This window comes from Anguilla anguilla, chromosome 1 (assembly GCF_013347855.1).
Source record: "Anguilla anguilla isolate fAngAng1 chromosome 1, fAngAng1.pri, whole genome shotgun sequence".
NCBI lineage: Eukaryota > Metazoa > Chordata > Actinopteri > Anguilliformes > Anguillidae > Anguilla > Anguilla anguilla.
The window spans coordinates 58,067,346-58,094,320 of NC_049201.1; the positions used below are offsets into that span (position 1 = coordinate 58,067,346).

The 26,975-nt window shown below is 41.1% G+C and overlaps 2 protein-coding genes across 3 annotated transcripts in view; both read right to left on the bottom strand.

The window, feature by feature from the left end:
* Positions 1-14,503, bottom strand: part of cdk14 (cyclin-dependent kinase 14) — a 143,270-nt gene extending 128,767 nt beyond the window's left edge. The window contains exons 1-2 of one of the 2 annotated variants that reach the window (XM_035432088.1): positions 14,066-14,502; positions 10,384-10,415 (exon numbers count right to left, since the gene is read on the bottom strand). In XM_035432088.1, the coding sequence (XP_035287979.1) occupies positions 10,384-10,415; positions 14,066-14,159 (126 nt within the window). In that variant the 5' untranslated portion in view covers positions 14,160-14,502. Of the gene's footprint in view, positions 1-10,383; positions 10,416-14,065 lie in introns of both variants that reach the window. The other variant, XM_035432097.1, reaches the window with a different exon arrangement.
* Positions 14,504-15,960: 1,457 nt separating this feature from the next.
* On the bottom strand, positions 15,961-25,607 carry LOC118235127 (pituitary tumor-transforming gene 1 protein-interacting protein). Its single transcript, XM_035432171.1, has 7 exons — positions 25,343-25,607; positions 24,461-24,510; positions 23,957-24,065; positions 22,965-23,070; positions 22,367-22,432; positions 19,800-19,846; positions 15,961-16,568 (listed from the first exon to the last, which is right to left on the bottom strand). The coding sequence occupies exons 1-7, from the start codon at positions 25,449-25,451 to the stop codon at positions 16,519-16,521; spliced, it is 537 nt and encodes a 178-aa protein (XP_035288062.1). The 5' UTR covers positions 25,452-25,607; the 3' UTR covers positions 15,961-16,518.
* Between the last annotated feature and the right edge of the window lie 1,368 nt (positions 25,608-26,975).

Genomic DNA, 26,975 nt, shown 5'->3' on the forward strand with positions numbered 1-26,975 from the left:
CCTGGGGTTAAAGGGGAGATCCCTGAATAGTGAGTCACAAAAAAGTCCCAAGGCTCTGGGAAGGAGGAGGAGACAGGAAGGAGATTGCCGGAGTGCCTCTGCAACGGCAGGGCAGTGCATTGTGCTGATTAAAGCGGCCTTTTCAAGGGCATTTTCCAGCACCGCTGCTGGGGTGCAGTAATCAGACAGCAGATTCAAAAAGGGAGGGTTTTACGGCTCTCAAATAAAGCACATAAATCATTTTAGAGGATATCCATGGGCAGGGAAACCACGGAGCGAGAGAGTCAGCACATCAAAGCAGCCTCTGGTTGAGGACACCCCGGCCCCAGTGCAGACTGGTAGAGAGTTATACGATCAGATGGACTGACTGGATCTTAACCTTGGATGGACTGATGTGCTTAAGTTCATTACATTAATGCTAAGGATATCTGTTCAAGGCTCTAGTGAAAGCAGAAAAAGTGACACTTGACATTCTCTGGAATCTTCACTTCTTTAATCTTCATCTTCACTTCCTATTACCAAGTTCACTTCTCTGTGTTCACTGTACCCCAATTAACCCTCACACTCTTTTACCTTATTTTATATAGTAGCCTACATGTGTTTATGGCATTATTGCATAAATATTCATATTAAATCACATGTTAACTGCATTATGACACTGTGTGGTAATATGGACCATGTCCCTGTTTTGGTAATGTCAACAAATCCCCTCTATGCAAAAGTTTTATCGTCAGTACAGCGCAGTACTCACACATTTTCCAGATTCGCAGGGGGCTCTATATATGAAAACCGTAATGCCTGGTGGTATGGATCAGAGTTGATAGGGTATCACAACACTGGCAAACCAGAACTTCACGCAGGTAGAAAGCAGAGAGCGTAACGTATAGAGAAGCGACCACAGCAGGGAAAGTGCCATGGCAGGGATAAAACCCCCCACAAGGGGGAGGCAGCAACCCGACAGACTGTGGCACACCATACATCTCACCATATATAATCACCATACCACTGACACACACACAATCATGGAGATCATTTTAAACCAATGAAAATGCATCACTAGGAGGAACCAGTGATAGCCTTACCCTCATATGTGCTCCAAATGACTTTTCTTCTTCCTCAAACGAAACAAATCAATCATACAGTAAATGCCAATTCTTTTTAACTCATCCACCAGAGGGAGAACTGAAAAAATTACTTTCAACTCCTTGTAATGTAGAAACTTCAGTGGCCAACCTCATCACTACACTGTGCACTGTACTTCAGATAAAACTAATCAGCTTAGGACTGATACTTCATGAAACCAGAATGGCTAAAATTTCTAAAAACAATAATTTCAGGTGTGATCAATATATGCAAATAAAAATGGTTCCACCTTATCATTAGAATTTTATCATTAGGCTATATTATCTTTGGTACTCTATAGTATTTATTCAGTAAATCAGGTGACAGGCCACTTTCAGACTATAAGGGGAAAGTACACATTTACTGTAATGTGTTCAGCTACAAATAACTTTTTTCCATTTTGAATGTCCTTATTTTTGTCCAACAACAAATTTCTTGATTCACTTGCACAGAGGTACTGTCCTGTTACTGTTTGGAGAATTACTACCACATATATTACTATAAATCAACCAGACTCTGTATTCTTAACATTGAAAATGCTGTTTAATTTCCATTAAAGCCAAAACATAACATAATCAGCACATTGTTATAAGCTAACATCAAATCGAAAACTGTTGTTACTAACCAAGGTCTCCTGTCTTTAAGAAAACGGAAAGTATGTGAACATCGACCCTAGATAATCTATAGTAACACCTGTTCTTCTGTCCTCCAGACAGCGCTGCAGCAGTGGATTGTATATTTGTGCTACAGTTCTGTTCTGTTCTATGGAATCCCTGAACAACAGTTGCACATTTTCAAATAAACAACAGGCATACGGGCTGTCCGCTGCATCAAAATCATGCATGCTCTACTAAATAAAGAGCATCAAAGAAAATGCTTTAATGCCTTTTCAGAAAAAAGCAGTTTAATCTTATTTATTTGAACCTAGAGCATTCTCCCTGATCTTGTCAACAGAATCCTGCGCTCACATGCAATAATCTTATGGCTATGTTCAAACTGAAAGCATGACCTCGGCTCGCAGGCCCTGGAGCCAAATCAATGAAACTTCTGTCTCCTTCTTCTGTTATCTATCCTGGGGAGCATCCTATCACTGAAGTCCAAACACCAAGGGTGACAGCATGACTGCCAGCATAGTGCTTTTTTAATCTTCTGTAATGCATGTCAAACGGAGGGTTCCAGAACAAAGCTTCCTTCACATAAAATGTATTCGCTGAAATTAACTGCACCACAAAGCAAACACTTGACATCGGAATTAATGCTGATGCCTCATGACTCGCAGATATTTTGCCCCGCGACCGATTATTGCGCACGCAAATGACCGTATCTACACTCCCACCCTTATGGTCTTAGCATTTTTAGGACTGCAATATCATATCTACAGAATATTTTTCAGGCGCAAACAATTAAAAATGCTACCATGAAAAACATACATAATGGAAATGCCTTGGGCTATGTCCCCAATTCAAGTCTGCAAGGCAGAGATATTCAGCGGGTCTGCCTGTAGGACTGAGTGACAGTAACGCAATTGTTTGCTAACGTTATTCTAAACAATGAATGTATTAGCTAACAGCTGAGAGACGTTTCATTTCCTGCCCCAAAGTCTATCCCAAGTCATAGTGTTGTGCATTCTTGCGAACAATCTACCACACAAGAACAGCCATCTCATTGAGAGCCCAGCTCATTTCCTGTGACATGCTGGGGAAGACACAAACAGCAGCTGGGCCTGTCTGCATGCACCTCACGAGCAACTCAGGATTACTCTTTCAGACAATGCCCAGGGATGCTTTTTTTTGATGTAGGCCTAACAAGCATGTAGAAATAAGCCCTACAAGAGCCATTTTCTGGGTGTGTTCTTTGTTTGTCCAACAAAACACTTTGCTGCTTCCTTCAGTTAATTTCCTAGTTGTTTAACAGAAAACTTGAGATTAATTTCAATCCTCAAATAAATAAAGCACATGAAATACAATTGCAAGCTACATTGCTCATAGGGGTCAAATAAGCCCTGTACTTATAATGACTTCCAAACAGATATGATCTAGGAATTGAAGTCAAAACTGACTGCAGAACAAACTGACTGTGACAACTCTTCTGGCCATTTGCCCTCTAGTGGTCATAAGATAAACCTGCAGAACTCACTCACCGTGCGTTAAACGAGTGAGCGAGTGACACTTTGTTTCTAGGTTGGCATGTTCCAGTCACAGCTATAAATACATACAGAGGAAGTTCATTCTCTCCAACAAAAAATGTATCTGGTCCAGAAAATGCTGTCTTTATTGGTGCAGCAGCCTAGGACTCCAGCTGTTGACCGAGCCATTCTGGACACCCTGGGTAGATACAGTGTCCTGTCATCCCCTGCTTTTTCCCTTTCAGTCACACTCACATTCCTGCAATGAATGAACAAACTGGCATGCTTTGTGTTCAGTGTTCCCTGAAACACATTTTCTTCTCAAGGACATGTGGATGCGACAATTAATCCATGCACAGACGCACACATTTGTGAGCTCTCTCTCCCCCTCTCGCCCCATGTATTATGTCTATTTTACAGTAGAGCTGGTGCTAAGTACATGGAGAAACCTAGGGAAAGTGTTTGGCTGGGCATGCTAAAGATGTGTTACCAGCTTTTTGCAGAGGTGCATTCTAACTGTTTTCTTTTCCTCCTTTCCTTGTCTCCTTTCCCAGTATGGAAGGCCAAATGGGTCAAAAATACATGAAATTGACATCTGGAATCACACATTGTCAAAATCGGCTCATTCCATGTGCTTATTCCATCTCCTCACTTCCTTTCCTTGCTCCTAGCTCCACCCATCGGAGGATGCAATGAATGGAAGCACAGAATGGACACAGGGATGGAGGAATCAAGGAAATGTGGATCAGGCAATTGGAATGTTCTTGCTCTTTCAAGCATCAGTCTGAAGCCATTACAGATTTGGCAGATGGGGAGGTTGATCATTATACGTCACATGTTTCAAAAACATACTTCCGCAAAGGATGTACTCGTGTTTTCCTTGCTCAAGAATTCTTTGGGAGACACCTAGCTCCTAGCTTCTTGAACGAGCATTTAACGAGTTGGAATGTCCTCAAAGATGACGCACCTCGATCGATTTACGGGTCAGTCAAGGACCTCGAAGACAAGGGATGAATAAATTAAGCAATTGGAAATTGGATTGCAGACTGGATTCCAGATGTCAATTTCAGATATCTTTTGACCCATTTAGTGTTCCATACTAAGAAAGGAGGCAAGGAAAGAAAGCAAGGAGACAAGAAATAGCCTAAGTGGTTGGAACGCACCCCAGGCCACTCACCTGGAGCTTGGGTGGAAAATCCAACTAAGCATTCTTCCCTAAGGGGGTTCATTTTAAATACTTATTTCCTTAACACACAGAGCTACAATTAGATGTTAAATGGTAACTATGACGTCAAATACTGACCATCATTCTAAGGGTGGCACGGGGTGTTCCATTCAGTTAACTGGAGCTAAAATGAGCCGCGGTCCAGCACTGCCCCACACGTCAGGCCACACACCAGATGGGATAGAGTTATCCTCACGCACGCCACCCCACAGCTGGGTTCTGACCCCTAATGGCCTCGCAGACAACATCTCGGTGCTACACAAGTCTCACCATTCCTACCATTTCCCCTGACCCACATTCTCTCTCACTGTCCGCTCACCCACCCACAGTTACGAGTTTACAGAGACCCAAAGAGGATTCACTCGGCACTTCAAAGCCTCTCAGTGCATTCCTGTTAAAAACACGCTCGACGTTTAATTTTTGTTTCAGTTTCTCATTATACCTAAAAATGGAAACACATTACATTTGAAGCATAAGGTTTTCCCACATAGTTAACACTACAGCGTGACTGTTCCATGAATAAGGTGTGATTCTTTGATAACACAAAAAAACGACTTTTATTGCATTACTCCCAGAGCTTGACACGGAACTCATGAAATTCTAAAATGAGCCAGCCGTTAATTCAGCAGAGAGCCGATAATGAAGTTCTCATGTGACAAGGGAAGACATGCAATTATAGTAAGAACTACAAGCTTGGGTAAAATCACTCTGGAAGAAAATAATGCAGAATGTATATTGAGTGAGCGGAAAATTAGTTTTTGTGCCACTGTGTTTTAATTGGACAAAGCACCTTCACCCCAAATGTAAACAAATATAACACTGATGTCACTTTGTCTCTGAGGGACCTCCCCTCACATCCCTGTTTCAATGGCTGTGCTTAACTGAAATGAAAAACAGCTGTGTGATGAGCATTCTGTGGGGTTTAGGGGCAGTCACACTCTACCCAAGATAGAAGTCTTTTTACCCAGCATGACTGACATTAGCATTTAAAATGAAAACAGGAAAGCAAATCAGACACAGCAATAAATATGGCTGTTAGTGATGCCAGCTGCTGCAAAATCTCTACAGAATTACTGTAGCTTGGTATTAATTACACAAAGCCATCAAACAAACACCCAAAACCACATCAGGCTCTGTATCAGGCTCTGTATGTATGTGTGTTTGTGTACGAGTGTGAGTCTTGATCATTTATCTGTTGTTTTTTCTTACCACCTTAAAGCAACTTTACATGTACAAATTTCAATTCAGAGAACCAAAGGGAACATTTGACAGTGATTCTTGCTGGTCATATATGGTGAGACACTGTCTCCTGCTATCATGACTAGCTGATAGCCATCTTGCTGGGTTATCAAAGGAATGCATGCTCTACATCACTGAAACAGTATATGGTGCTTTAAAATATCCACACACTTCACTGGAATCACTTCAATTTGTGAGCCTGGTAGCAAATAGACATAGTTGTACAAAGAGGTCTAAATGAACTAACTCGAATATGGCTTACTAAAGAAGTGGATGCCTTTTAAAATAAAACTACTCTGAATAAACTAATTAATTTAAATATGTGAATATTGCTGGAAGACAGCACATTAGGATGGACAGAGATGGAAAAACCATTTGGGCATGTGCACATTGTAGGGGAAGAATTGTTTAATGTGACGCAGATGATAATAGAATGTCATTCTCTCTGTATGAAGCATGCAATGCTCCATCTGACGGGATGCCACAGCATGACCTTCAGTTAACATTATAAAGCAAACTGAACCTGGAATAAATATGTAAATACTTAAACACAGGCCTGCCCAGTGAAATACAAAATGGTTACTGATAGAGAGTGTACCTCAAAATTTTATGATTAAAAAAAATTTCACTGAATAGATAACCTATAGTTGTGCATTCCCAATTCCTGCTCCAAATAAGAAGCAGATGTAGTAAAATGCAGATATATATGCTTTGCGCAACAGACTTTCTTATGTAAGGTAAATCTTCCTTTAGCCTACCCTCCCTTAAACATACCCTAAATCCATCAAACCCCCCCACCCTTGGTTCCCTGCTCCTCTTCACCACATGACTGCACATCTCCCCCTCTGCTCCTGCATTGTGGAGCATTACTGCTTCAGTCTCTGAAAGACAGGGCTCTGAGCAGGGAAGGGACACGAGGCCAGTCCATCACAATTATCCCATTCTCACGGCGGGATCCAACCCCCCATACTTCCTGTTTATTAACAGCCAAGTTAAAGACCCAGGCATTCTTTAACCACTGAATCATTCAAACTCAGATAGTTATTTACAATCCAATTAGGTGGGCCAGCTGGTCTAGTTTCCGTTAATGGGTAGGGAGGCCAGAGGACCCCTCCAGGGGAACGGGGTCACTGTGGACAGGCCCCTGGGACACAAGGCTGGGGGGATGCTATTCTATCAGAAAACTACAGCGGCTGCGTTGGCTTTACTGATCCAGGAACCGCGTAGCGTCGGACCAAAGCTGCCACTCTCTGCGTTACAAGCACAGCAAGAAGGAAGCAGCAAGCCAAAGACGTCAGACTAAAAAACTATCAGCTTTAGTGTCTGTTACACCCTTCATTGTTTTCAGGGCTTATGCAGCATCAGAACAGCCATAAAATACTTAATAGGCTCTATCAGAAATAAGTGGGGCCAACACAAGTATTGAGATTTCCTGTTAGATGTGAATCATTGGGTGAAAGGGACACTCTATTCTATTGCACGCTCTCTAGCTGGAGAGTAGCCAAACTCCATGAGTGTGCCCTGATAAACCTGATGAATCCACACACTCACATACTTTCGTGAGGAGTCACCTGAGAGAAACAAAATGACAATGTGAAGCATCCCATTAAGTTAGCACACGGATTTCAGCCTCGCGTCAGTACGGCCATTTCTCACAGCTGATCTCTGTCTCTACCTACCGATACCACTGCACACCAGTGTAGATCATTACCTCTTTATACTGCACACAGCACAGTCACTATGTGCTACAGACACGTCTTTACTCACTGTGCCTCAACCCCCTCTTATTTCAGTCTGCTGCCATATGTACTGGCCAATGCAACCTATGTGCCTAGCCGCTGATATCTCTCCCTGCTGATAGCAGCGTCTCAAAGACTTCATACTACAGTAATCCTCCCCAGCCCCTGTAAGATTGTGAAGTCATTACAACATGCGCCTCTTTCTTAAAGGCATCTTACAGTGCCCGACAGGAAACCGTGCTTTCCTTTTCAAATTCTTCAAATGCTTTCCCTGGCGGCTAACACCATTTATAGCTAATGGGCCGAACAATTTCCCATGCCACGGAGCTCCTTAAACAGGCCAGTTCACTTCTTTCCAGCGATTTACCCCGACCCAAAGGGACATATCGGAACAGGACGTACATTTGATCCAGAAGAAAATGCGTCAAGGAAAGAAATCCCAAAATGGCACAATACAACCTACTAAAAGGAGACAGTCGTTCTCATACCACAAAGTCAACATTATTATTTTACACATCAGTGCCAATCAACACAACTACTAATAATAATAACAAAAAATGGATTAAAGGAATCCCTGTGTTGAAGTTTATTGAAATCACAATAAACACTTAACCCCCAGGATAAGTGTTAAAACAAATAGTGCAAGCACAAATGGGACCGATATTCCTTACAAGGCCATTTTTCTAAATTCTCAGGATTGCTAACTGAATACATTCCTTGGATTTCATCTTATCAAATGACCGCCCCAGTCTCATTTTAAAAAAATTGTTTAAAACGTATCTGCACAGATTCAGTCACCAATGAGGCGGCAGTTTGCCACTGCGGCTACAAGTACACCGAAGCGGACTGCATCTCAGGTGCCATCATCGAACAGGAAGCAAGGTAAAAGGCGAGAAAAGGTTGCCTGCGCTTACAGCATAGCCTCTACACAGTCAGCAGGAGACAGCACACTGCAATGAAGAAGCATCGCATCAGCACTAGGAGCCAGCAGTGTGCCAGGGGCCGAGCACGCTCAGAGAGGCCGGTTAGACCAGCCGCTCGCCTCAGTGACTTCGCCATCATGCAAGACGAGAACAGACACGGAACCTGGAGAACTGATTGATGGGGGGGGGGAGGGGGCGGGCTGTACTGCTTTGGAGTGAGATGGGAAGTAACAAGGTACTTTCTTCTGAGACCAGTTACGTAAAGATCAGAGGACTCGCACAGAACCAGCTAACTAGGGACAGTTAGGATGTAAAATCTAATGAACTGGGGTGCAAACCCCCCCCAGTGGGACAAGCGTTAGCGTCGTTCTTTCTGCACATCCCTCGGGGCAGAAACGCAGTGGAGCGGCCCAGGCCAGTGAGGTGGTCTTCCTCAGTCTGGTCTCCCTCTATCCAGCACTGAAGAAAACTGGAGGTGGATTTGTTGAGATTCTGACACCATGTCACACAATCTCCACACTTTCCCTCCTCAGTTTAGCACCTTTTGTGTGAGAACATAGCTGGTGCTATGGTGCTAAAAAAAAAACAGAACGGAAAAACACTTTGCAGGAAAAAATCTTAAAGTGGCACTGAACACAGGCTATGTCTAAGACTACAGCAGCATACTAGTGATGTTTTGACAAGCATTCAGCAACTTGGTATAAGAAATTTAGCAACAGTACGGCATTTAAATTACAATAGAAAGACTGATTTTTTTTTTACGTTAACTGGATTTTGTTCAATCAATTTCTACCTACATATTCTTTGTAAGGGCAAAAGTACCTGTCAAATTCCTCTCTCTAGTTCTGCTCACATACCAGCTATACTTGATATACCAAAAACAAAGTAAGTGCCACATTTTGCATTTCAAACATAACATCACTGAAAACCTCAAGAAATTCTCCTTGAACTACCTCATCACAAACTACCTGGCCAAACTGCCATGGAATGTTGATGAAAGCGATTGTATTGTCACTCAGAACACACTGCTGCGTTCGCCAAAGCTTTCATCACTGTCGGTGATGTCCTGAGCCAACTGCACAGGGAATCATGTTTGACAGGCTTCACTGTGACAAAGAGAGACGTGCGCCAGCATCGCATTAGACTATGCAGCGATGAGCGACACGCTGGGCCCAGGACGGCAGCACAGCACACGGATTCACGGCCCTTCCTGAGTCTGAACGGGATCCCTGCATGGGAGAGCAATGGAAGCAGCACTGGCCCTTCTCAAACAAAGCAAAGAATTCTGTCTATCGGTGAAATCATCCTGTCGATCACTTCAAAGAAAAACAAAAATAACCAAAAATAATTTAAAAATCAGAACAATTCACTGCAGAAATGACAAGCTTAAGATGACACAGACGTTAAATGAGGAGAATGAGGACACTCAAACTGAGGAGGCTTGTGGACAGAAGTCTAAAATGAAAAACATCATTTGCCTTCCTTCCTTACATTATATAAATAAGATACTGGAAAATGCTAATACAACACAGGAACATACAGGAACTGTGGCACACAGAACACCATGACTCATATACAGTAGGACACATGACCTTCATCTGCACATAGCTGTCATTCCAATACTTAGCCAGTAAGACATAGCCTGGACTCAGCAGTCCGTCAGGCATAAAATCATATAATTTCAGCACACAGTATGTCTTTGTTGTGGGTTTATAATTTTCACATTCATTCACACACTTTTACTGAAGATCTCCCTATGTCGAACCCTAACCCCACCCTCACACCATCCTGACACTGCTGGTTGAATCAACCCTATCATTGTCATAGACATGCTTCAACTGAGGCTTTCTCAGTTAGGTCCTCTCTCAAGTGATCAACCCATAACACAAGGATATCATGCATAGTATCTTTATACAATATCTTCTTCAGCATAATACAGCAGTGAACACTGCAACCATGACATTTCTCCCATTACTTTATTTTGCATATTACAACTTTTTTTCTACTCACCTCATCAAAGCCACTGTCCTCTTTCTTGAAAGCTAAAAAGGAAGAGGAATGGTTAGTATAATGGTAAGTCTTTTAATAACAAAGCTCAAAACAAAGGTGAGTCGTTCATTTTAAAGATAATTATTCAATCAGAAATGACAAAAACAGTATAGTGATGGACAATGTGTGTCTGCCTATTTCTTTATCCATCTATCCATCCATTATCTATATCCACTTATCCTGGTCGGGGTACTGAGGGGTGCTGGAGCGTGTCCCAGCACACATTGGGTGAGAGGCAGGAACACACCCTGGACAGGTCACCAATCTATCACAGGGCCCCGTTTCTTAATGGTACGCGATTCTACCCAAGCTTCAGAAAAAACATACTACTTATCTAATTATCAAAATTTATAGCATAACATAATATGATACCAAAATTCCTTTGCTCAAGAAAAATAAACATTCTGCTTCCTCATATGTAGCATAACCAAGGCTTCCAAACAGCTTTCACTTTTCAATTTCATAATCTCAATATTTAATAAAAATCTGATTTATGACAAACATCGGGCCACTGGTTTCCTGTGTGTGGACATGCCCCACAGTCTAATATGGGACACTGGCCATGCCATTGCTGTCTGTAGGCTAAGTCATAGTCCTAAATTGGCTTTAATATGGCCATTACAGTGAGGGTTTTCGTTGGCAGGATCTCCCTCATCTCATTGTGCACCAGTAACTGTTCTGGGCAATCAGACCTGCAGTCTGCCAGTGGCGGTTGGACATGAAGTGAACTCTTTTGATGCACTAACTGCGCAGCTCAGCCACAGGACGATAAAGAATCCTGTGGTCAGAAAAATGCAGAGGAGAGTGCAGGTTTGTTTGTCATATTGCAGCAATAAGATGAGCTACAAATCAAAATACTTACAAATACTATTCCAAATTTGGATAAAGATTACCAACATTCCATTGCTGTCTAGTAACAGTCTAGTGGTGGAATACGGAACTCACTAACAGCAATACATAAGTTCATTGTTATTGGCATCTTATCTCGGAAAGTGAGACATGAAAACAAAATAATAATCTTGTTATTCAGTCTACAGTAAACTGACACTTGTATCAGGAGTTCATTTTTATTTCTCTTTTCTTTTTACTTTTCATCGCATGGATTTACAGGACAGTGACTTGATAATACTCAGTCACTGTGCTTCATATCCATAGGATGTCAACAAATCGAGAAATGATAATATGGACATAAAGATTTGTAAAATAATTCAAAAAAATACCCATGCCTTAGATATTTGAAATTGTGTTTGAAAATTAAACATTTTATAGTGATTGATAGACTAGTTAGAGTATTTCAAGAGGAAAAAACTGAAATGAAATAATATGTGAATATAAGGCATGTCTTATTTATCATAACAAAAATTTAAGCACTTCTAAACACAGACAGAACGAGTAAAAATAAAATGATATAAAACGGCATAAGCATTGGTTTCGGACTTTAGGAATGGATACTGCGGGAGGTTTCAGGAACAGCTGTTTTTAACATCAAAATGTAGGCAGTTTATATCCAACGTCACAAACAAACACACAAACATGTACATGAGTGCACAAAAAAGACAAAAGCAAGAGACACCATAACATAATAGACCTCAAACATTGTTCCTGTCTCTTTCATTTTCATATTTTTCTTTCTATTTTCAGCAGGCTATATTTGCATTTCAACTCCTGCATGAAAGTGAATTAATGCACTGATATGTTAAACAAACTCTATGTCATTTTTTCTATTAAAAAAATGACATAGTCCACAAAGTCCACAAGGATACCTTCATTATACGACAGTTTATGCAGACAAATCCCTCTGCCAATACACAGACACAGAATCAGCAGCATTTCTGGATTGACTTGAATACACATATCACATTTAATCCCTATTCACATTAACAATAATACATTATAAATTCAGTTCCCATGGTGCATGTATTGCACAGCCCTTGACCAACCATTGCTGAGGGCAATGATGCTAAAAACACAGCAGTACTGTAGAGCACTGGACTGCACTGGATGGGTATGCTCTCAGGTGAGCTGCTGCTCGTATACCCTTGAGCAAGTTATTTACCACCATGGCTCTAGTAAAAATTCAGCTGCTGGCTAGCACAATACACTGTGAGCTTTCCTTCTCACCAGAAATCCACTGACCAAATGCATTAATAGAATCGTGTATTACTTTTATGTTACGCTGTATTTCAGCCTAAGTAGTGCATTATATATATATATATTACATAGCCCATATACATTTTTATAAAATAAAAGGAATTCAGTTCATTGTAGCCTATCTAGTGTGTAATAATTTCTCCTGGCTTCAATGTGGCTGATATGTAGTAACTCCTACTACAATCCGATATGTTAAAGGATTTACTTATTTGGTAAATGTATTATTTAGGCTATAATTTAGTATACAAATTTATCATATTGCTCCCAAAGAAATGATATGAACTCCTACATTCTCAGTAATATAGTATTTCACTTACAAGTAGCTTGTAGAACTGCTTGAAAATCTAGACCAATGGTTGTCAGAGGGCGTGATAAAGTTTTGTCTTAATTTGAAGTATCATGCATCTGTGAGATCGAAAGGTTTTTTTAAGAGCATAAAAAGTTTAACAGAAGCACATAAACTCACTGAACTTCAACGGATTAAGAAAGGTGACACTACCTTAATATTAGAACAATGTGTAGGACTGGAATTCAACTTCTCAAAGTATGACGTAATGTTCTTTGTCTAATCGTACGACAGACAGTGACTGATCGATGCTCTGAAGGACCCGATTTCTGTTTCAGAGATAAACAGATAAATGGAAAAACTGCAAACCAAGGCAGTTCCATATCCTTTCAGCCCAGACTGTTACTGCGTACAAGCATATAACACTAACACGACATTTTACACCATAACAGCCAACGAACTGTAATATAACTACTGTCATAGGGCGTAATCTAGTTTAAAACAAATTCATGCACCAAAGGCTGTGTTTCATTCTCACGTTAATCCCTTCGTGTAGCCTATAGGCTATAGCGTAGCCTACATATATCCGGTCAAATGTTAACCTGCATCCTCCCAGAGGTGAGATACACACAACGACTTTTCAAATGCAGTCTTGTTCTATAGACAAAAAACGACGGACGTCTACTATTTTACCATCATGCCAGACATTAAACAATAAAAAATGTTCAATATTTGGAGTGTCGTTTCATAAAAGACTACACATTGGCTTTAATCAAAATGTACGTCTGTTGTCAGAAGAGACACGTTAACCACTTAACCAAATGTATTTATACATCGCAATGAACAAAAGTAAAGCATGCACAGATTTGAACTTTATTGGGACTCTCTGCTAACTCGCTAGCTTTTAGCATCCACAGGCACGCCCAGTAACAAATAGACAACTTTGACTGAATTAGCCCATCTTGAAATAATAGGTTGCATTAGCTCAATTGTCCCAATAGGGATAAAGTTTTACAAACATATCATTTTAAACAAGCAATCTGGCTATTGCAAGTCATTCCATTATTGAAGCAGATTCGTGCGCCGTGTAGCTAACTAACTACTTAAATTTCCCTGATCTGCTTGTTGGCTACCTTTATATTATTGGCGATAAACGGTTCTTTGAGGGAATAGTAAGGTTTGTAAAAAAAAAACGGGTCTACTTACCAATGCGGCTGAAACTCTCGGATAAAGTTCTTCGCAACTTTTTCATTTTACCTATTTTTTCCGTAGGTTGTGAAGCTGGCATTAAGTCACACATGTCGTAATATAAAAAGAAGTAGGCTAATTAATATGTGTAGCCGTGCGGATCCTTGCAATGGCAAAGTCTTTAGAATTGAGACAACGGCTTCGCTATGCTCTGCTGTCATGCACAGGAAATGTATTCTATGGAAGCACCGCCAGTTCTCAAAGATACATTTTTTGCAGTTTTTCTAATTTTTGTCGCCTACAGATAAGCTTCATTCCTTACGAAGAGATATTCCAAATATTTTCATGAAAGTGCGATCAATAAAATACCACACGCTTATCTACTGCGGACAAAGCCGCTGGATAGTCCCTGCTTCCTCAGTTTTTCTCAGTCTGGATGTCATTTTTTGGGATTCACTTCGCCTGGTGTGCGAGTGAAAAAACACGCTCAGGCTACAAGTCCCACCCTTACTGCTCACTGATTGGTCAACATATGAACATCTGGGTTGCGATTCACTGTACGAGCTTTCAGTCACATTGCAACGTTGACTGCAAGGTTGAGCCATAGACAGTGGGTTGAGCATTGAGATATGCCAGTGATGCGTTCGTATTAAAAGAAGAAACTTTCCCCGAAGACAGACGGAACTCGATAGGGTCCAGACGTATTCACGAAATGCGGGATTGCTTTCCCTCCCTATAGACTATTCTATTTTTTTTTTTTTTGCATTTAATCATTACACACAAATTATACATTTGAATAATGTTTTAACAAATATGGATCGTGCTGTTGAGAATTAAGAAACTGCCGTCCTTTCAGTACAACATTAGCCCTGATAACAAATCTGCTTCCCTCATCTCTGAAAATAAGAAATGGGGTTCGTGAGTGGCATTTCCAATTGAACTCTGGGAATTTGGCGTAAAAATTTAACATAAGCCTCGGAAACCATATTAGCAGGAACACAATAGGCCTAATTATTTCAAGTCTAACTGTTGGAAAAATGCTGTACAGTCGCCTACTGCAGACGAAGGGCACATTGTGCAGAATGCAGAGACTCAACTGTCCTCTGAAAGCTGATTGATCGTAACAGCATTCCCACTAGATCCAGGCCAGCTTTGAAATGCATCACACATCTTAAGCAGTTTATGTAGGCGCAATAATGCAAGATGCAAACCATGACATTTGGTTTTAACAGGCATAATCTTGTTGAAGTTTTTTTTCCAGCTTCTCTGTTGTATATTTCATCCCTATATACAGGCAACATTGCAAATCCAGAGTCTTCAAAGTGAATTGGCTACCGTTATGCACCAAGAGGATGACTACATAAACACAGAGAACATACTGGTTTAAAAACCCTTTAGAGGAAATGCATTCACTTAAAAAGAGTAGTGAAAGCACAGCCAGTGGAAGATGTAGGTATACCTGTAGGCATTTCCTGCATCAAGTGTCTCAGCTTTATGAAGGTGAGAACCTCCCATCAGTCAGATAAATGACTCTGCTGAGCAAAAGTCTCCTGCAAGGTGGGGTGTGGGAACTTTCCAGCCATGTATGGACATATATAGTGAAATGTAAGCCAGTTTTGTCTGGGTTCCAAGCACATTTCCCTCACAACAATACAGTATGAACGTATTGGTCAGAATCTTAAATTAATTTTTGTTTTGCTGGATATTTACAACAAACCATATAATGTATACCATAACACATATAACCCCTTTCATAACCTTATCAGTGCAAGATAATGAACCAATAAAACAGAATTATTCACAAGATAGTTAATGCTACATGGTGGAAAAAAAACCCTTTGTACTCTTGCCCTCGCTGGCTTTCAAAAAGGTGTACATTAAAACAATGCAAAAACACAAAAGAAAAATCATAGCATGTATACAAATTTATTACACGAATGTACAGTGCATTTGTTAAAAAACACATTTATTAAGAAACCTGTTAAAATATCAATGCAGATGAGCTCACACTAATGTATATACAAGAGAAAGTAGAATAATTACAGTACAGACTTTTAAAAAATCAAGCTTTCAAAGGTTCAATGTTTCATTCAAGGTCTCAAAGTTTCAGGATCCCAATTCTAAGCCACACTCAGGAAAAGCAATTACAAAAATCATTTCTGAATTTTTCATCTTCTTAAACTCTGTAGTCTGACCATTTCTTTTTACACATGTTAAATTCAAGCTAGAAATTATTTATGTTGTGCAAATAGGAAAAGAAAAGTGATTTCATTTTATAATTCCACAAAATACTGAGAAAAGAACTTGCAAGATTATGGGCAGAGATGCCTCTATCCAAAACAAATAATTTATGCTGTCACAAGCAAATTACAGATGCCATAATCATGTGGCGTGTGAACGAGAGAAGCATCTGGGAAAATACTCTCTTCTTCCCACCTTCTTCAGAGCAATGAATTGCCGATAATTCTGTTTTACTCATTTTCAAACTTGCTGTAAGGGTGGTCAGAATCCGGGATAAGACCTAAAAAATAAAAATAAACAAAGCAAAAAGGGAGTTACAATTACAATTCCAAAACTGAGCTTCCTCGTGTGTGTGTGTGTGTGTGTGTGTATGTGTGTGTGTGTGTGTGTGTGTGAGAGAGAGAGAGAGAGAGAACATGTAGAAGTCTTAGAAGTTATAGCCAGTAGCTGTGGCGAGCATGTCTGTACATGACATAGAGTCCTGACATAGTCTCAATGAGATCAAATTAGGTTAATTACCATTATACCAGTTAAACAAATATGATGTGTTCAGAACATCACCATTGCAGGCATTTGTTCAGTGTCCATTATATAAACTCGGGTGTAAAGATACACTACTACTTTACGTCAATGGTGGGGGATGTCACATTTGTGTGTCCTTCAAAGGCAGAGGAAGCAAAAAGCCAATGCTGGATAACCTGAGAAACAGCATCATAGGCAAATACACACCATCTGATGAGAAGTGTGCTGAGATCATGAAAAAACACACAGGCTGCTCATTCATCAATGTGTCATGTTGTCCATACATGTATCACTAATGTGAGTATGGCCAAACCTATATACACCCAGGGACATGAAAATAGATTCAACAGTCAAAGGGACTAAAGACAATGCATTATTCCTGCTTCTGCTGTGGAATTAATAGTTTACAGAGTTGCAGAGGAATAATTACCTTCCTGTCAAAATACATTTTCAAGCATGAAAGTCCATAAATGACACACTTTGACCAAACGCAAGGCAAATTTGGCAAAATAAACTAATGAAAAAATAAATATGGTAAAAATGAAACCATAGAAAAACTGAATTATACAACATTGTATACACTGGCAGGAATGCAAGCAATTCTCCAATTTGAATATTCTTTGTTCCCAATTTTCAGAAGATCATCGCAGAGCAAAAAATGCACTTAAGACCTGATGGTTCTGATTGGACATGTTGGAACCTCAAATGTGACTCATTAAAAAAAAATGTAAAAAATCTGATTGGGTAATCAGATCAGATGAAATGGCATGTGCTTATCTATAACTTGTTGACTATTAAGTGTGTTTTCAGAAGTAAAATGTTTATTCAAAAATCTGATGCATTAAGAAATCAAGCTCAGTTTTGTTGTTTTGCTTAGAAGTCCAGTGATGCTGGATAAATGAAGTTTAAATAAAAAGTCCAGAAAGCTTCATAAATAAAAGATACGAGGGGAGATTTCATAACGGCAGCTGTCTGTACTTCAGACATAATCCCAGATGAAAGCACGGGACACCCATTTCAAAGTCTATTCAGAGTACCAGCACCCCCCCGGTCAAGGAGAAGAGATGCTGCCGTCATGGACTGCACGGACATGAAGCCCGACCCCACCATATCCCCTGCATTATGAATGTGTAATTACCATTTAGACCGGACCAGGACACCCAATGCCATTCTCTTGAAAGGATTTTTGACAGAGCCATCCCCCAAGGCTGACATTTCAGGCCGTTTCACCTCAACCCAAGGAATCGAGATAAGAGAACAGCCACCTCCCGTTGTCCTACCACTCCCCCTGCTACCCCAATCAAACCAAGGGCTGCCCGCACAAATCTACCACTAGGCCTTTGAAATGGGCTCTGAATATAATGATTTGTTCCTCACCATTTTGACCTCATTTTAAAATGTCTACACCTTATTTTCTGTAGCTACAGTATTAATTTAAAAAAAAAAAAAGCACATAAAAATATGCAGAGATGTCAACTTTCAAGGAAGTGAAAGTTCTTATTCGACCAAAATATTCCCTCAAAATAATGGTTACGTCACTCCAAAGTCAGATCAGCTCCGAGGACAAAAACTGTCAGGCTGTACACTTAACTCCATCGTTTGATCTTATGAACTCCATATACGAAGTGAGATACTGGTACTTTTATGCTCAGCCAACCTGCAGCATGTCAAATTATCCCACTGGAGCATCAGTAGCCTATGGCATTAATGCAAATGGAAAAAGCCTTACCACCTGGAGGCAGTGAAAAAGCCAACCACAAACAATTCAACCAACACTTCAATTGAATTAATGCCCCCTTCCATTTAACTTCACTCACCAATATCACACATTGAATGTGTGACACAGCTTCCAAACAAAAGTCAAGTAATGACACCTCATGTATGACAGCAGTTATTACAGTTATACTGTGATTCCGTGCCAGAATCATATCAAAAACAGGCTGAGGGCTGGCTCTGAACCATGAGAACAGATAAATTTATATGCAAGAAATGAATCAGAACGTAATGGGGTCGCATCGTGACATGAGACCAGACCAGCTTGGTAGTTGCACAGAAGTTTGGGGGGGGGGGGGGGTGTACTCATGTGGTGCCAGCAGGGGGCAGCGTGGAAAACACAGCACACAATAATGGAATGCAGCTGTTTTTTTGTATTCCCTTAACCCTGTGAAAATTGCCTGTTGGTGTGGAAGCCCTGTGTGCAGATGTGCAAGCCTGGACAAGATCACATCCGGCAGTCATGGGCCCTGTGGCCTCTTCCACAGAGCGAGCAGAGAAAAGGTCACTGTGTCACACGGATAGGGGGGGTGGAGTTAACACAGCAAACAGCTTACCACTGAGCAAATTTGTTTCTTTATCTAAAGTATATACCACTTCTCTACTACTATAGGGGATGTGGGGCTTCATTAAGCCACCAATCTAACTGCGTACAACTCTAGTATTATGCACTAAAACAGCATGAACTGGACAGTAAATGCAGTCAGTGTGGTACTGAATGGGACAGCATCATGACATGCAACTTTACTTTCTACTATTATAGCAATTAGAAGCCCCAGTATGTCCAATTATAAACATTTTATATATTTGCATAAATGTATGTGTCCACATGTTTGCAAGCAACAGCATAGTAACACCACGCAAATGGACAAATATTCCCTATAAAACCTGTACTGTAAATGCTAACGCTAAATGTGTTTTAATGATGGATAAAGTGTGATGTGGTAATGTGCAGTTTTATAAATGGAGGGAAAGGTGAAAGCACGGCACAGCATGAATATCGATTTTATCATACCAAGGTAAACCTGTCAATATCACACTTGAGAAATTTCTTACTGGGTGTCACTTCGGCTTATACATATTGTATTGCATGACCGGTCATGCAAATGCCATTCTGTAAAATATGGCCCAGAAAATGGAAGTGAAAACAGTGTCAATCACAAGGTAAACACATGAAATACAAACATAAAGGGAAAGCGAGGCTAGGCTTACGTACCATACTTCTTGCGGATGTCGTCATGTCTTGCCCTTCTTTCTGACTTCCTGTGGGACAGAAAGACATTTTTTTCAAAACACCAAACAAAGATAGTAAGTATGCAGTGATCATGCACATGCAAAAGTGATTGATTACTGAGATTAGCTTTGCGAGACGGAATAGGTGTTCCAAAAACCGTGGGCACAGAGTAATGAGCCATGTTATCCTCCAGGGAGCCCGATGCTGAGGTCAAGGGGTCAGGGTCAGAGGGACATTGAGAAGACACCGTACTGCACTGCGTATGCGTTTACACAAGCAGGAAAAGGAGGAGGGGTTCTTCACTATTCATCTGCAGCCTACGGGGTAATTCACGCAGCACGCTCCTGGCACTCCCCGGTTCAGAAGAGGCCTGCCGTGGACTGCCGCGGGGAGGAAACGCAAGGACAAAGCAGCTGATGACAACGCACGCTTCCGCTGACACCTCTCAACGTGTGCCGTGCCAGGAACTGACGTTCAGAAACCAATTTCCCCTTGCCTGGTGCATCGCTTCTCCTTAAAGAGCTCCAAACATAATATTCTCTCAGGGGGAAAGAAAGTAGCCAAAACTTGCTTAAAATTCATTACTCAAGGTTGAAGACAGAGCTCGGGGCAGCTAGACTGAACCGAGTCACTGAGCTCAATGGCAAAGGCTAATAAGAATGACATGATTATCGTGTTACATACAAAAGAATGAGAAGCACGGTCACAGTTAAAATGCGCAGCAGTGCTGCGATCGCGTTTACGACATTGTTAAAGGTATAGACGGCTTCGCCAAACTCCGAAACCCATCTGACTCCTGTGGGTCCCTGCTCCTCCGTCTAAAAAGGCAACACATGTGTTTTCTATGGCCGTGAAATACGGCCCTGTCTCGAGACTGTTGTTCTTGCAGTTCAGCGAACTCCCTCTCCGGGCAGCACAAAGCACTTTCTCTTCTGCACTCTGCGGAGGACGTAAATCCAGCCGCTGAGCGTGACGTAAATCAGGTTCCCTTTATCGGCAGGTAGTGAGGTGTGAGCGATGGGGGCCGCTGAAGAGCACGGGACCGAGCGCCGTCGCCATCTGTCCCACTCCCCCCTCGTTGACCCGCACCGAGGCGCTTTCCCACACAGCTCAGCACACAGCCAACAAGTGGGGCGAGGAAAATGCACAGGCTTCAGCCTGCCGCAGCTTTGGGGGACGAACTTTTCAGCCGTCTCAGGTCAAATTGTGCGCGTTACTTAAAGCATTTTTTCTCGACCGAGTTACATTTAAAACTGGGCCTCTGGCAATGTGACAAAGAAAGGCTTAAGCCCAGCAGAATGGAAACTTGTGAAAACAGCAAGGAAATGGATAATCATTTTAACAGAAAAGGCCAGGAAATAAAGCAGAGCCTTGAACACAACTGAGGACTGACTGCATGGACATCTAGTGTTCAGAACATTTTAAAACACGTCACTGTCAAATGCAGGACCTTAAAGCAGATGATGCAAACCACTGGCAGGAGTGGAGACTGTCCTACTGTACATGTAATGAACCTCTTTCTTGTTATTGTATCTAATATTGGTCAGGTACCAACAACACAGTTCTGACAACCAGAGTAGCAGCAATAAGCCTCAAATATACAAAAATTGATGCTAAAGGAAATATACAAAAAAGAATATCCCATTTTCAGTTGGAGACCTGTTCTTGGAATCCAAAAAAAACATGCAGCTGAATCTGGACCTAAGGCAATAACACAACAACATCACAGGGAAAGCTAAGAATGGTTTTGTACGTGGATTTCTGACGTCCACGGTCTCCGAGCAATAGGCACCCAGGTGTGCGTTGGACAACAGGGACCCAGCCCCGCGAGACTCCCCCCTCCCTCCCCCGGAGCGCCAGCGGGCCGGTCTTACAGAAGGCAGGAAAGAGTCAGCCCCTCCTGCCGTCTGGGGACAGCCCCTTCCCAGAATGCCACTCTGCAGCGAGCCACGTGACGCACCGCCGACAACAGCCACTCCTCCACGCCGCCGCCCCGATTAAACAACACATCGCAAGTGTTCCCAGCAGGCCTGCAGTACAGCTGCGAGGCCCTGACAGCGAAGAAACATTTACATAACGCAACAGCTCCGCGAGCAACACTCGCGAGGGGAAATGCTGTCAGAGGGCGGTGGTTCTCGGACGCCGAGTTTCAGAATGTGCCCGTATTATCTCACTGCGCAGTAATGACCGCAAATATTCCCCTAGCAAAGAGCCAGCGGAAATATCTCTGCACACAGACACCAGACCATGTGTCACTTCATTATTCCAGAGTGACTTTCTTTGCAGTGGTATTACAGAGCAATGCAGCTCCGGTCCTACCGTCCAAAATAAATAGAGGCCTCTATGCTGGTGCTGAAAATACTCTGATGCTTTAGCTCTCAGTTGCATCTTGAGAATTTTTTTCATGAAGAACAAGCAAACATAATTTCCCAAATCACGATGGCACAATCTCACCAAAGCGTTAAAGGGAAGTACACCAAAGGCCCGCATTCTCAGGCTGCAAAATGATGAGCACAACTACAATCTCAACTCAAAAAAGCAGCCCTTACCGGTCTTCAGAGCGTTGCCTTATCTCCTCACGTCTTCTGGCGAACCTCTCTTCATCTCGGTCAGGCCTGTTTAAATGGGGATGGATACGTTAACGACCAAGATCTACCGCAGCCACATCCATTAAAAAGGCTTATGATGTGGCATTCTACCATGAGAAGCAGGGCTTGTGCGAGTCCTGCATCTAATAAGACATAATACATTCTGAAGCTTAAATAGACCTTTAAGCCTCAAAAATTAAACCTGACAATTTATGCAGAGCCAGTTTCTCCAGGATCTAACAGAGGTGAAGGACTACATAGACTCTTGGTGTCAAAGCGTGAGTGTCAACACAGCACAAACAACAAGCTTTGCTAAAAGAAATTCTGCCAAGAAAAATGTGACAGCCCATGCAGTTGATTACATTAAAAAAATAAGGTTTTTAATGTATCTGAAATCAGGAAAAGAAAACAAACAATGCAGTTGATTGTGTGGTGTCACAAAGCAAAAATGTAGTGTTAAGTTGTAAAGCAATAATGGATTTTACACTGTCCTCCTGCCTTCAGGAAAACCCTATAACGGTACCACAGAGAACCAAGCATTGTGGGAAAATATCGTTACCCTGCTGGGCGAGTTCTACAGCAACAGCAACAGCAGCACACGATGATGCTCAGTAGTATGGTCCCCCCAACCACAGCCATGGCAATGATGAGCGCTTCAAAATTCACTGCAATAAAAACAGCAGAACAGCAGCTTCACATCACAGCCTACCTTCCCTAAATAAAAATAAGCCAACAGTACGCTGGAGTGGACAAGAATCACTGGTGAGAGTCAATCAGCAGTAATGATCCGGTTTCATTTGGAATATAGCTGTGGTCTTCCCAGATTAATAACTGAACTAGTTGTGATTTGTTGTTATTTATATTGCTTGTGAACTTCCAAGTAATTGTTGGAGAAGACAAAATCATTTAGAATAGAATGGTAAAATGGAATGATGGAAACACCAGAGATACAATATGCTGTTTACCCAGAGCAGCAGAATTCATAGATATTTATACTGGTACAACCCAATGTGCACTCATTCATAAAAAATATATTTCTGAAGGAAATGCTGACACAGAAATGGAACTTTTATGAGCAGAGGGTAGTATTCTCTAACTTGCCAAACCAGTTTATTATTTTTTATGCAATGCTGCCACCTGCTGTTATACTTTCTATATGACATGGCCAAGAATGGATTGAATGACTATTTAACTGAGAATGGATCCAAGAATGGATCTAATGACTATAAACCTTTTACACACACGCATGCACACATGCACACATGCACGCGCACGCACACACACACACACACACATTAAGACAGTGACCATGCATCATCAGATTTACCATGGCTCAAACCATACAGATTGGCCTTTACAAGCACAATTGCACAATGCAGAAGGCTCCAAGTGCAGAGAAGAAAAATATCCCTACCAGGTAACTCCAGATCCAAAATGGAAGCAGGCAGCCTTTGAGACACCCATCATTCCAACCAGCCGAAGCCAATTGTACATAACTGCCCCCCCCCCCCCCCCCCCCATTTTAGTTGTTTTTGAGTGCCCAACACTTACCCCAGCACACCCCCCACCGTGCCTGAGACAGCGAACAGAGCGAGGAAGGAGGGAGGACATGTTTGACTGGGTAGTCCATACATGTCCCATTGGTCAGACACCAAAGGCACTGTTCGGGGAAATAAGGGTGTTGTCAATAAAAAATGTAAATAAATAAGTAAATGAATAATGTCTGCACACATTTTGTATTATGCTGAGGTTCAGCATGCAGTGTAATGTATGAACATTAGAATTTTGGACCTGAGGTCCCTGAATTCAACAGCTTTGTGCTTGGTTTGACTACTAGAGAAAAAGATAATACTCCAGCAGGAGGAGTAAATTTGCACTAAATTTTTTGTTCACTGTAGTAAAGGCTGCATTTTTTCCAAATGAAATGTCACTATGAACATAATCTCTGGCATATTCAGTCATTACTGGTCACCACAATTTACTGGCAAGTTGACAGTGAAGTGATATTAAATACATAAACAAGTCATTTTAAAAAAGCAAGCTATCTTTACTTACTGATACATTTTCTAGACATTTTTCACAGGTCGTTCCAAAGTCCTTACAAGCTGAAATAACAAATGTGAAAATTAACAATGCATAGACAGTGATGAGCTTCAATACTGCACATACAAATCAACCAGCAACCCTCAGTCAAATCACAAAACAGGAGGCCATCAGCAATTATTCCAATTACATTATTTTACGTCCTTAGCATGAGCACAGGTTGTACCATACATACCATCTTAATGTATGCAGTCAACTGTGTGTTTTCATAAACAAATAAACAATGGTTTAACCCCATCTAGATTTCGAAATGTGGGCCTTCCTGTACCAAGTGTTGCACACTGCATACTCATACGGAACCTTACTTTTCTGGCTACACTGGTTTGTGGTTTTTAAACGGTTTGTATACACACGTGACACAGGACAAAATTGCCAAAATGTCGACAGAAATCCTCGAATAAGACTGAAAACTCCAAACTTCAAAAAAAAAAAAAACCAACTTGATAAAACATTGCATTGCCAGCAACTATTCGGACTATACAGACTCTAATGGCAGGCTAGCCATGCGACACCGTGGTGACGCATTTATATTTAGCTATCATTAAATTATCATTATAACTAAATGTGTATGTGTAAATAAATACAATTGCTTCTTTTATTTGGGGTGCTACGCATGAGATATGTTACCGCTTGAGTTAGGTTAAAATGGTTTTGAAAATCCTTGTATGCTAGTCTAGCTAACTAAGTAACATTTGTATGGTTAGCGTATAGCTCGCCTTTGTCGGTGTTGAACGGAGCAATTTAAGTTAATACACGATTAGCAAGTAACTTTTTACAATCTAGCTAGCTTGCCAGACAATAATACTTAAATGTGCATAGTTAACAATAACTTACATTTTTGTGGCGGAGATAAAGTAGAACAATCTCCTTGGGATACAAGGATACAGCTGACGACAAAAACCAAAAACAAGCAGACCACACTTGGCCTCTTCGTAAAATGCATTTTGTGTTATTTTAAACACTATCGTTTACTTGATTTAAATTAAATGTTCAAATGAAGTTAAAGCAAGTCTAATGCACCTTTTTTACACCGAAGTGTATTGGATGTTAACGTTAATTTGGAGTTCCGGTTTGTTGCGCGCATGTAATATAAATTACGTCATTACAAAGCGTCCTCTCCTCTTTTTCGTTTCCTTTGTTTTTTTTTTCATTTGATTTAAATGGTTGCGCTGTGAACCAACTAAGTGCACGTTTACTTCTGAGATACAGTTCTGTGGTTACTCACCAGGCTGTAGTGTGGAATAGTAAATATCTGAAATGACAAGAATTCTTCCGTAACCTGTTTTTTTATGATTATGTCCCACATCTAATTCTGTCACTCAACCATGTTCGTTTTGAAAGTCAAAACAAATGCCTAATTCTGTCGATAAATATTAGTGCTGACTTAATAAATAAATACATTTATTTTATTTATCTTTTAATATGTTTTTATTCATTTAAAATTTAGATTTTTCTGTCTGTGTATTTCCTGCTAACATGAAAATTAATGTTAATCAATGTTCAGATGGGCACATGCTATATTTACTAGTGGTCTACCAGGCTGGCAAGTGCACAGATAGACACCAGTTTATGTTGAAGCATCTGCCCCCTGCCCTAAGACAGCAAAAGTGCCCTTTGTGCTGCAGTGATTTTTAACTTACCACAGGTGCCCTTGGTTGAGAACACGTGCCCAAAAAACGCTGTACATGGTCCTGCTATCCAGTTAAGCAAGTGCAATCAACTGAGATGGACATTTGGTTCCTGTGGCTTCTACAACATATCAGAAGTCATATGGTAAATGGACTGCATTTATATAGCGCTTTTCAAAGCACTTTACAATTGATGCCTCTCATGCACACACACACACTCACACACCAATGGTGAAAGGCTGCCATGCAAGGTACCAATCAGCTTGTTGGGAGCAATTAGGGGTTAGGTACACTCAGGGACACTTCGACACGCCCAGGGCGCGGGATCAAACACCTCCGACTGCCAGACAACCGCTCTTACCGCCTGAGCTATGCCGCCCTTATATATAGGGATGACATAGCTCAGCACCATATAACCATAACCATAGTATTTCTCATGTCAAACTGCTGAAGCTACATACCTGTGGCCTTGGTTATTAATTGCATGGGAGACCTCTAAAACTAACGCTGGGAATATAGGCTTACTGTAAAAATACTACTTTTTTAATGTTGCAAACATCACACATTGTGCAATAACAAATTCAATACTCATTTTGAAAAATTATTGTGGCAAAAACATACAGTGTATTCCCATCTTAATTTGGTGAAAGAGGGTTTATGTTTATGAGCCAGTGCTTTCTCCTCTGGAAAATCCAATTATTTAGCCCTGTGTAAGAATCCCATCAGATACACCAAACAGCAGAACTATCTGAGTATCAAAGGAACGCATGTACACTGTAGTCTTACCTGGTGCCACTGGAACGGGATTAATGATATATTGGTTATCAGACTCCAGGATA